The sequence below is a fragment of the Suncus etruscus genome, chromosome 1 (genome assembly GCF_024139225.1).
Source record: "Suncus etruscus isolate mSunEtr1 chromosome 1, mSunEtr1.pri.cur, whole genome shotgun sequence".
Classification (NCBI taxonomy): domain Eukaryota; kingdom Metazoa; phylum Chordata; class Mammalia; order Eulipotyphla; family Soricidae; genus Suncus; species Suncus etruscus.
The window spans coordinates 205618249-205628230 of NC_064848.1; the positions used below are offsets into that span (position 1 = coordinate 205618249).

The 9982-nt window shown below is 51.1% G+C and overlaps 2 protein-coding genes and 1 long non-coding RNA gene across 3 annotated transcripts; 1 reads left to right on the forward strand and 2 right to left on the reverse strand.

Moving 5' to 3' along the window:
* Nucleotides 1–255: 255 nt before the first annotated feature.
* Nucleotides 256–6895, forward strand: METTL23 (methyltransferase like 23). Its single transcript, XM_049777103.1, has 5 exons — nt 256–426; nt 4547–4651; nt 6038–6275; nt 6376–6460; nt 6587–6895. Exons 2-5 carry the CDS (start codon nt 4568–4570, stop codon nt 6759–6761), a joined length of 582 nt encoding a protein of 193 aa, XP_049633060.1. The 5' UTR covers nt 256–426; nt 4547–4567; the 3' UTR covers nt 6762–6895.
* A 126-nt stretch (nt 6896–7021) lies between these two features.
* LOC126014002 (uncharacterized) lies at nt 7022–8088 on the reverse strand. Its single transcript, XR_007497560.1, has 2 exons — nt 7906–8088; nt 7022–7412 (listed from the first exon to the last, which is right to left on the reverse strand). It is a non-coding gene; the product is annotated as an uncharacterized LOC126014002 (long non-coding RNA).
* Nucleotides 8089–9049: 961 nt separating this feature from the next.
* On the reverse strand, nt 9050–9955 carry SRSF2 (serine and arginine rich splicing factor 2). Its single transcript, XM_049776855.1, has 2 exons — nt 9592–9955; nt 9050–9359 (listed from the first exon to the last, which is right to left on the reverse strand). The coding sequence occupies exons 1-2, from the start codon at nt 9951–9953 to the stop codon at nt 9056–9058; spliced, it is 666 nt and encodes a 221-aa protein (XP_049632812.1). The 5' UTR covers nt 9954–9955; the 3' UTR covers nt 9050–9055.
* Nucleotides 9956–9982: the final 27 nt, after the last annotated feature.

Below are 9982 nucleotides of genomic sequence, written 5' to 3' on the forward strand. Positions count from 1 at the left end.
CATATTGGGAAGGTCGCACTGCGCGACGGGCGACGCGTCGCCGCCGTCTTATGTCACTTCCGGCGACGCGGCTATGTTGTACTTGCGTCACTTCCGGCGACGCCCTTTTTCTGCCTGGCCTGCTTCCGCCTGCCATGTGTGTTTCCCCTCCTAGGCGCTGTGACAGGCCTGTCCGGGCCACGCTTTTTGTCGTCGGGTCGCGGGGTTCACCACGTAGCGTCTGGGGGCGGCCTGGAGTCTCCCCCCAACCCCGAGCTCGCAGCCTTGGCGGCCCCGGCGGGCCCGCCGCTGTCCCCCACCCGCCCCCGGCCCCCCGATGACGGCCGCGGGGTCCCGGACCGTGTGGACGGGATCCGGCGCTTTCGGTTCTCGGAGCAGCCGGGCTTGGGCTCCGGAGGGGCGGTGCTGGAGGTTTGCATCCCGCAGGTGCGTTGCACCCCCCGGACCCCCCCCCCCCCCGCGCCCAGGTTTGGTCGGTTCTTGGCTGTTGCACGTTGAAAGGGGGCTGGGGGATCGGGGCTCCCCGGTTTCCGCCCAGGCAACACTGCCGAGCTATGGGGTTCGGCTTAAGATTATGTTTCTTGGGCCCGGAGAGATAGCACAGCGGCGTTTGCCTTGCAAGCAGCCGATCCAGGACCAAAGGTGGTTGGTTCGAATCCCGGTGTCCCATATGGTCCCCCGTGCCTGCCAGGAGCTATTTCTGTGCAGACAGCCAGGAGTGACCCCTGAGCACCGCCGGGTGTGGCCCAAAAACAAAAACAAGATTATGTTTCTTTCCAGCAGGACATTGAGGGCCTAGGAATTCCACCTTACTTTTTTTTAATCCCCCCCCCCTTGGGGCCCACACCCGGTTGCTTAGGGCTTATTTTTTCTGGCTATGCACTCAGGAATCACTCTGGGGACCTCCCTGGCTCTAAAGTGACATGCTTTATATCAAATATTTTTTCTGCTAGGGCGTCTCCGATCTGGGATTAATCCCTCACTGTCCTAATATAATCTCTCTGGAGCGATTTTACCCTTCATAGCCTTTCTTTGTATTTTAACTTGATTTTTTTGGAGGTGTTTTTTTGTTTGTTTTTTGAGAGGTGTGGGTATCAGTGATCGCATTTAGTGGAGTTGAAGGTAGACATTTCCACGAATGAGATACTCGGTTGAGATACCAACCCAAAATTAGATACTCCCCAAATTTAGGGTGTAAACGTAGATCCTGAAAATAGAGGCTCCTTAAATCACTTTAGTCAGATTTCTTTCTGGGTGAAACCCAATGAGGGGAGGAATTTGTCTCGGATTTCTGCTGTCTGGCATATTTTAAAGCAGAAATACTTTTTTTCAATTTTTTTTTTTTTTTTTTGGTTTTTGGGCCACACCCGGCGGTGCTCAGGGGTGTCTGCTCAGAAATAGCTCCTGGCAGGCACGGGGGACCATATGGGACACCGGGATTCGAACTAACCACCTTTTGTCCTGGATCGGCTGCTTGCAGGGCAAACGCTGCTGTGCTATCTCTCCGGGCCCTAAAGCAGAAATATTTTTTAAGGAGTTTAAGTTTGGCCCTTCAGTTCTTTCACTGATAAGCTGCTTTGTTCCCCCTCCTAATAAATACCCTTTAGAATGGAACCTTCCAAACTTACTTCGAAGACTACCTCTTTTTCAGAAAGAAATGATTGGGTGTGTTCCCCATTTCCTTGAAATCACTGCTTAAGTTTTTTCTGCACTGCCATTGGAGATTTCACACATGCAAGGCACAAGCACTTGACCTTGAAACCACATCAGACTTCACGTTTGGAATAAAGATCCCCTCCCAACAAACTGGCCTTGTGGCATTGTAACAATAGTTGTAGCAACTTCCTCATTAGCCTGAATCTGCATTAAGAATTTTCTTTTCTTTTTTTTTTTTTTTGGTTTTGTGGGCCAGATCCAGCTCAGAAATCACTTCTGGCAGACTTGGGGAACCATATGGGATGCCCAGGATTGAACCTGGGTCTGTCCCAGGTTGGCCACATGCAAGGCAAATGCCCTACCACTATGCTGTCAATCTGGTCCCTGGCCTGCTTTTGGGCTACACCAGGCACTGCAGGAGTGAGTGAACCCCTGGCTGTTCCCTCCCGGACCACATATGGTACCAGGAATGGAACCTCAATTGAATGTACTCTCCACGACCCCCACAGTCCACGCCTTAATTTACAGGTTAAACCACTAGTGAACTGAAACAGGATTGTTTCAGCTGTGTGCTTTGAGCCTTCCTAAATAACAAGTTGTTGCACAAATCAGTCTTTCCAAAACCTTAACTAATTTGAGAATTCAGACCCAGAACAAACTGAATTTTCTTGTGATTGGGATCCAACCCAGGGCCTCACACATGGAAATAACATAGAGCCACATTCCTGGTCCAAAACTGCCACAAAAATTCAATTTACAGGCCCGGAGAGATAGCACAGTGACGTTTGCCTTGCAAGCAGCCGATCCAGGACCAAAGGTGGTTGGTTCGAATCCCGGTGTCCCATATGGTCCCCAGTGCCTGCCAGGAGTAACCCCTGAGCAACGCGGGTGTGGCCCAAAAAAACAAACAAAAAAAATTTAATTTACAAGCTCTCATGATCTTATCTCCATTACATAAGATGATATGATTATAACTTGGCTTCCAGCCTCCCTAGATCATGGTATCAGTGCTGTGGGCTGCACAGTTCCTGCTTCATCCTGGTTAAGCACCTGCCTGAAGCTGGGCCCTCCTAACCCAGCCCTCTTTGGCCTCATTGTTTTTTTTTTTTTGTTTGTTTTGTTTTGTTTTGTTTTTGGGCCACACCCGGCGGTGCTCAGGGGTTACTCCTGGCTGTCTGCTCAGAAATAGTTCCTGGCAGGCACAGGGGACCATATGGGACACCGTGCCTGCCAGGAGCTATTTCTGAGCAGACAGCCAGGAGTAACCCCTGAGCACCACCGGGTGTGGCCCAAAAACCAAAAAAAAAAAAAAAACTTTATTATAAAATAATTTCTTTGTGTTTATTTGACTCCTATTCAAGATAATTACTTTACATAGTCAATATGAATCAACAGAGTTAAAATTTTTTTAACATTTTCTAATGGTGGTGTGCCTCATTTTTTTTTTTTCCATGAAAAAAGTGTGCCTTTGCACAAAAAAGTTGAAAAATATTGCCATATGGTTCCCTGAGCTTCCAGGAGCGATTTCTGAGCGCAGAACCAAGAGTAACTCCTGAGGGCCGCCGGGTGTGGCCCCAAAACAAACAAAACTAAAGTTTTCTCTCCACAACTCGTTATGGTAACCAGTACTCAGTCCTCAGGCAAAGGTTGAATGAGCAGCGGGGCATAGGGATGGCTTATCACACGGCATTGGGCATTACTGTTTTATATCCCACAGTAGGATGGAAACAAGCACGGGACTGTCATGTGTTTGTTGATTTTGTTTTGTTTTGGGGCCACACCTGGCAGTGTTCTGGAGTTCCTCCTGGCAAGCTCAGGGAACCATATGGGATGCCAGGGGTCGAATCCAGGTCCGTCCCGGGTTGGTTGCGTGCAAGGCAAATGCTCTACCGCTGTGCTCTCTCTGGCCCCCTTTCTTTTTTTCTCTTTTTTTTTCCCCAGAGGCCAGATATTTTCTACGGCTTAAAAAATTTTAGTTCTGACACCACATACTGTCCTCTGAGCACTTGCTGGATATGGCCCCCAACAAAATTCTTTCAGGCGTACTTTTCAAGCACAGAACTCCCTTGAACACGTATTTCCCTTGCTTGTTTTTATCTTTGCATATTTCTGCTCTGGAGAAGCCTGGGTTCTCTCTTGAACACTGACATTTTTCTAAGTGAAGTTTTGTTTTGGGGAGGGAAGGAGAGGGTGTGCCACTGCAGTGCTCAGTGCTAACTCCTGGCTCTGCTCAGTAATCACTCAGCTTGGGGAACCATATGGGATGCCCTGGAGTGAACCAAGTTGGCTACATACAATGCAAATGCCCTACCTGCTGTACTATATTGCTCTGGCCTCTAAACAACTTTTTCTTTCAATTTTTTGGGTTTTGGGTCACACCTGGTAGCGTTTAGGGGTCACTCCTGGCAGGTTTGGGGGACCATATGGGATGCCAGGATTCGAACCACCCGTCCTGCATGCAAGGCAAACGCCTTACCTTCGTGCTAGCTCTCCGGTCCCATCTCTAAACAACTTTTTTTGGGGTGGGTACCCACACTCAGCAGCACTCGGGTTACTCGTGGCTCTACACTCAGAAATTGCTCCTGGTAGGCTTAGGGGACTATGTGGAATGCCAGGGATCAAACCCAGGTCTGTCCTGGGTTGGTCGGCACGTGCAAAGCAAATGCCCTACAGCTGTGCTATCTGTACTCCAGCCCTAAACAAGTTTACTTCAGTAAGAACTACCTTAAAGGGCTTGAGAAAAAGTACAGTGCACAACATGCATCTGGGACTCTGCAGGGGCCCCTTAAGCTCGAAGGAAGTGATCATGAGCACTGTTGTGTGGGAGCATAAAACAAAGGAACAAAAAAACTTACCTTATTTTACTTAAAAGACCAAAAATGTTTTCCAGGTCCTGCACCACCAATATGGAATGTATGTTTGGCCCTGTGCTGTAGTGCTGGCCCAGTATCTGTGGTTCCACAGAACATCTCTGCAGAGCAAAGCTGTCTTAGAGGTAGTGTATGCTCCTTTGGGGAAAAGGACAAAGGGGCTGGGAGAGGCCAGAGTTGTATTGCCCTAAGCAACACTGAGGGTGCAAAAAGTGAGCATCTCGCAGCCCCAAACCTGACCTCCCCCTCCCCCCTTGCCCTTTAGGGTTCCAAAAATCCTAGTTCATCCATATTTATGTTTCCATGCTTTTGAAATATTTAAAAGTTGGTAATTGGACCAATTTGTTAAGAAACAAGCATAAAATAGAGATTGTCTGCAGAAGGAAATAAAGTTCTTTTGGACCCTATTAAAGCAAAGCAGTCTTAGCATAGGAGGAATCTTGGTCTTCAAAGTGTCCCCAACAGGAAAATGTCTGGAGCAGGGGTCACCACAGGAAATAATGCAAACCAAGCTGAGGAGGGGAAAACGTGTTCAGAAGAGTGAGAGCAACGCCTGGCCAAATGGCAGGTTTTTTGAAGACAAAAGGCTTACTTAGAACTAGTCCTGCCTAAGTGAGTCTGCCTTGTAAAGAATGGGGAGAGGCAGGAAGCCAGCTTTGTTTAGGGTGAAACAAATTGTAACCCACACACCCTAACATCCAGGACTGTGCCTTATCAAAAACTTCATTATAGGCATATGCAGACATCTGTGATAGTCACTAAATAGGAACCCAGAAGGGGGGGGGGGGGCTTGTTTCAAATATTCCACGTGGCTCCCTGTGGACCTCCAGGATTTCCCAAGGTGACCAGTAGCAATGGACCAGGGGAGCCGATAGCACAAGTGTGCCAGGGGGTTAGGTAAGGTTGAGAAACTGGTAAAGGATCCCTGAGTATTTCCATAACTACCTTGCAGTTCCCATGGCCCAACTGGAGGATACAGAAATCCCTCTCAATAGAGCTGGTCTATATTCCTAGCGACAAGCGATTTTCCTGTAAAGTCAGTTACACAAAGGAAGACAATCTCTAAATTTACTTTGTGGGTTAAGTCACACCCGGCAGCACTCAGGAGTTATTCCTGGCTCTGCTCAGAAATTGCTCCTGGTAGGCTTGGGAGCAGGAGGACACTATATGGAGTGCTAGTAACCGAACAGGGGGTCTGTCCTGAGTTGGCCACATGCAAGGCAAACAAACGCACTACTGCTGTGCTATTGCTCCAGCCCTCAAAGTAAATATTAAAGCTTGATATGTCTGAGTTAATTTATACTTAAAATATCCTTTCAGGAATGACATTTGATCCCATTTTTACAGCTCCAAGCAAATAATTTTCATTTCCGTGGATGTGACTTTTTGTTTCTAAACTTTTGGGCTGACTCCTGGGGACCATATGGGACCAACTTGGGTCCACTGCAGGTATGCACCCTTCTGTCCCAGCTGTACAGAGCTGGTTCATCTCCCTGTCTCCACCTTGACAGATCGGGGCTGGAGTGAGCCTGCCAGGAATCGTGGCTGCCAAGTGTGGTGCTGAAGTGACCCTGTCTGACAGTTCAGAGCTGCCTCACTGTCTTGAAATCTGTCGCCAGAGTTGCCACCTGAACCACCTGCCCCAGGTGCTTGTGGTAGGACTAACCTGGGGTCACATAACCAAGGAGCTGCTTGACCTCCCACCACAAGACATTATTCTTGCTTCCGATGTTTTCTTTGAACCGGAAGGTAAAACACTCCCCTTTTGGGCATGAATCTGGCCAGTAACAGTTTACATTCCTGTTAGTAAGTTCTTTCACCCCCGCCCCCGTCTCCCCTCCCCTTCCAGACTTCGAAGATATTTTAACTACAGTTTATTTCTTGATGCAAAAGAATCCTAAGGTCCAGTTCTGGTCTACTTACCAAGTTAGAAGGTAAGCCTGAGCGAATATCCTGTTTACTTTAGGTCTCATTCCTCTAAAGAGCTCTACTCTTTAGAACCAAGCGTGGGACAATCAAGCAAGAGCAAAGTCTAATACTTTTTACTTTAAATATTTCAGTGCTGACTGGTCACTTGAAGCTCTGCTCTACAAATGGGACATGAAATGTGTTCACATTCCTCTTCAAGTGTTTGATGCAGACCAAGAAGACCTAGCTGAATCTGCTCTTCCAGGCAGACACACCATTGAAATGATGGTCATCTCCTTGGCCAAAGAGCCTGGGAACTGTGCCTGATGCGGGGTGATGTCCCCTACCCCTGTGTCCACTCTGGGCCCTGAGCTGTCTGTTGTCTTTCAGCTAGTGGGAAGCTGAGGAGGACTTGAACATGCCTCAAATCATTGATGTGCCAATAAAGTTGTTACCCTTCAGGCCAGATGTCACGAACAGTTACTAACGAATCGCACAAGTCTCCCAAGTAAACAAGAGGCGAGAGACATCTTCTGAGAAAAGCGAACACGAGAAAACGTTTAATTCAACTACAGAAAAACAATGGTTATTATATATAGTACAGGATATTCATGAGCGCCAAGACACACCATGTTATGAAGTACTTACAAAGTTACACACCATTTGCTTCCTTAACATTTCCAATTTTAAGTTCATACATGAGAATCTGATTGACCGTGGGGGCGGGGTTGAGAAAAAATGCGTATTTATCATCTGCTAGATGTGCTCACTGTATGCTCCGTTATCTATAGGCAAGGCCCGGGTGACTGGAAGTGCAGTTGAGGCATTTTAATAAACTGGACAGCCATTTGTTTCTGCACGACAAGGCATCTTTACACAGGAGCAACCAGGAGAAAACAGGAAACAGCCAAGCACTCTGCACTGCAACACGCCACCTTAACAGCTAACCAGCATTACTCAACTGCTACACAACTGCGCCTAGTGCACAAAAATACACAAGAGAAGAGATTAGAATCGTGTCTGGTAAACAATCCTTCCAAAAATCAAGTCTTTTCACCTGAAAAGTCTTTTTATACAAATTTGGGTTCAGATTACCGAAGGTAAAGTAACATGTACAGATTTACACCAACTTTTGTCGGTTTATAATTTTAAGGAATTGAAGGCAATGCTGAGTCAATCTCTTGCCAGCTTTAGGCTGTGCGTAATGGCTGCACACGTTTCCTTACAAGTCAGGAGGCCACAAATTAGGTTACCCATCTGTTCAATTTCAAACAAAAAAAGTCAGCACTATGTAACAAAAAGGAGATTTTTTACCTCAAATATCCAAGTCAATAATGAAATCTGATGTCGTTCACCTCACTAAATTACAAGAAATTTGAATAACAGCAACAAAATGGCACATAAAATGAAGTTTGCCACCTGAGGCAAAGCTTAAAACAGGTAGAAAGTTAGACAAATGTTACAAAATAACCTTTTCAACAGCCTGTTGCTTGTTCCAAGGACTCGTGGGTGGACTGAGTCTGTGGTCCTTTCTCCGAGTCTTCCACTACGCCGCGGACGGCCACATCTAGGTGGAAAAGAGAGAAGCCCAGTTAGCTCGGGCACCGCAGGGGCTTCCTCGGGCAGGTACTTACTGGGCAGGGCTCTGGTGAGACGGGCGCTAACACAAAGGCGAGCCATCCTCGGGGTTTTTAAAGGCCCAACTATGGTCGCCGGCACCCCGGACTTTGTGTGCTTAGTTATTCTTGGCCGCGTGAACAAAGTGCAAAAAGGGCAGAGAAATAATAGTAAAAAAAAAAAAATCAAAAAAAGAGGGGGCTGTATGCAAACAAACAAAACAAAAAAAAAAAAGGAAAAGAAAACCAGCTCATCCTCAGAGGCCGTGCTAAGTAAGCTAATCTAATTCTCAAGGGCAAAGTTTGGCAACTGAGAACTGCTTGCTGGATGCTTCCCTATCCGAGCTCGCTGGGGCCCTGGGCTCCTCCAAACAGGCCGGAGTCGAGGATACCTGCCACCTGCCTCTTGCGGGGTGGGGGTCCAAAGGCGTCGCCGGCGCCTGCCTGCCTTGTGCAGCAAACAGCGTTTGCCGCACACATCCCTTCCTCTGCGCATCCATCCCGGCCGGCGCCGCCTCAGCCTGGCTGGGCCGGAGGCGGCGCCGGCGCTCTACGAGGAGGAGAGGGGAGAGTGCCTCTTCACGTGTCAAGACAAACCTGCTCCAACACACGCCCACAGACACTGGTCCCTGCAGGATCAGCCAAATCAGTTAAAATCTGCAAAACTGGCCCATATGCTCTTATCAAACAGGAGACCGCAGCTTTAGAGGGGGAAAACGCAGATGTCGGGTCAAAACAGCAAGAAATAGGCATCGTGTGTCCGTCACCCGCGGGTCGCACGCAGTCAGCCAGCCACCAGCCACTCCTCCGCGCCCACCTCCTCCTCCTCCTCCTTCCTCTCTCGCTCGTTCGCTCGCTCGCCCGCTGCCTTCGCGTCGGCGGAGGCGGGAGGGCCGAGGGGAGAGGGGAGAGGGCGGGCCGGGGAGCGGGCAAGGGAGCCAGGGAGGAAGGCAAGGGGGGCGCGGGGTCGCCGTCCCCGCCGGCATTACCGTGGGCGTGGGCGGCCTACGACGACACGGCTCCCTCCTCCTCGGGCGACTTCGGGGGGCTCTTGGAGCGCGAGCGCGACTTGGACTCCCTCTTGGACACGGGCGGCGGGCTGCGGGAGCGGCTGCGGGAGCGCGATCGCGAGCGGGAGCGCGACACCGACGACGACTTGGACTTGGAGCGGCGGGCCGAGCGCGACTTGGACGTGGAGCGCGAGCGCGAGCGGGTGCGGGAGCGCGACTTGGAGCGGCTGTAGCGCGAGCGGGACCGGCTGCGGCTGCGGCTCCGGGAGCGGGAGCGGGATCGACGGCGTCGGCGCGGGCTGCGGGAGGAGGAAGCGGAGAGATATGGGGCGTGAGTCGGGGCGCGGCCCTGGAGTCGCCCCAACCCGACCCGCCCAGCCCGGCCCGGCCCGGCCTCGCGTGCACGCTCGCTCGCGCGGTGCAGCAGGGCGGCGCCATGCTGGCTCCGCCGCCATCTTCCCTTCCCGCCCGCCCGCCGGCTTCTCCTTCTCCCTCTCCCTCCCTCCCTCCCTCCCGCCCTCCGCCCCTCACCTGCGGCTGCGGCGCCCGTAGCCGCCTCCCCCGTAGCGGCGGGGCGGCGGGCCGCGGCGGCTGTGGTGCGAGTCGGGCGGGCGGCCGTAGCGCGCCATCTGCACGCGCAGCTCGCGGCCGTCCAGCACGGCGCCGTCCATGGCGTCCATGGCGTCCTCGGCGTCGCGCTTGTCGTGGAAGCGCACGAAGGCGAAGCCGCGCGACTCCTTGGTGTAGCGGTCGCGCGGGATGTACACGTCGCCCACGCGGCCGTACTTCTCGAACACGCGGCGCAGCGTGTCGGGCGACGTGCGGTAGGTCAGGTTGTCCACCTTGAGCGAGGTCATGCCCTCCACGTCGGGCGGCGGCCGGCCGTAGCTCATGGCGGCGGGCCGCTCGCTCACTCACTCAC

Coding starts and splice junctions, on each gene's coding strand:
- METTL23 (XM_049777103.1), top strand. CDS start 4,568: ATGTATGTTTGGCCCTGTGCTGTAGTGCTGGCCCAGTATCTGTGGTTC. Junction 6,276..6,375: donor TGTTTTCTTTGAACCGGAAG/GTAAAACACTCC, acceptor CTCCCCTTCCAG/ACTTCGAAGATATTTTAACT. Junction 6,461..6,586: donor TCTACTTACCAAGTTAGAAG/GTAAGCCTGAGC, acceptor TAAATATTTCAG/TGCTGACTGGTCACTTGAAG.
- SRSF2 (XM_049776855.1), bottom strand. CDS start 9,953: ATGAGCTACGGCCGGCCGCCGCCCGACGTGGAGGGCATGACCTCGCTC. Junction 9,360..9,591: donor TACGGGCGCCGCAGCCGCAG/GTGAGGGGCGGA, acceptor CTCCTCCCGCAG/CCCGCGCCGACGCCGTCGAT.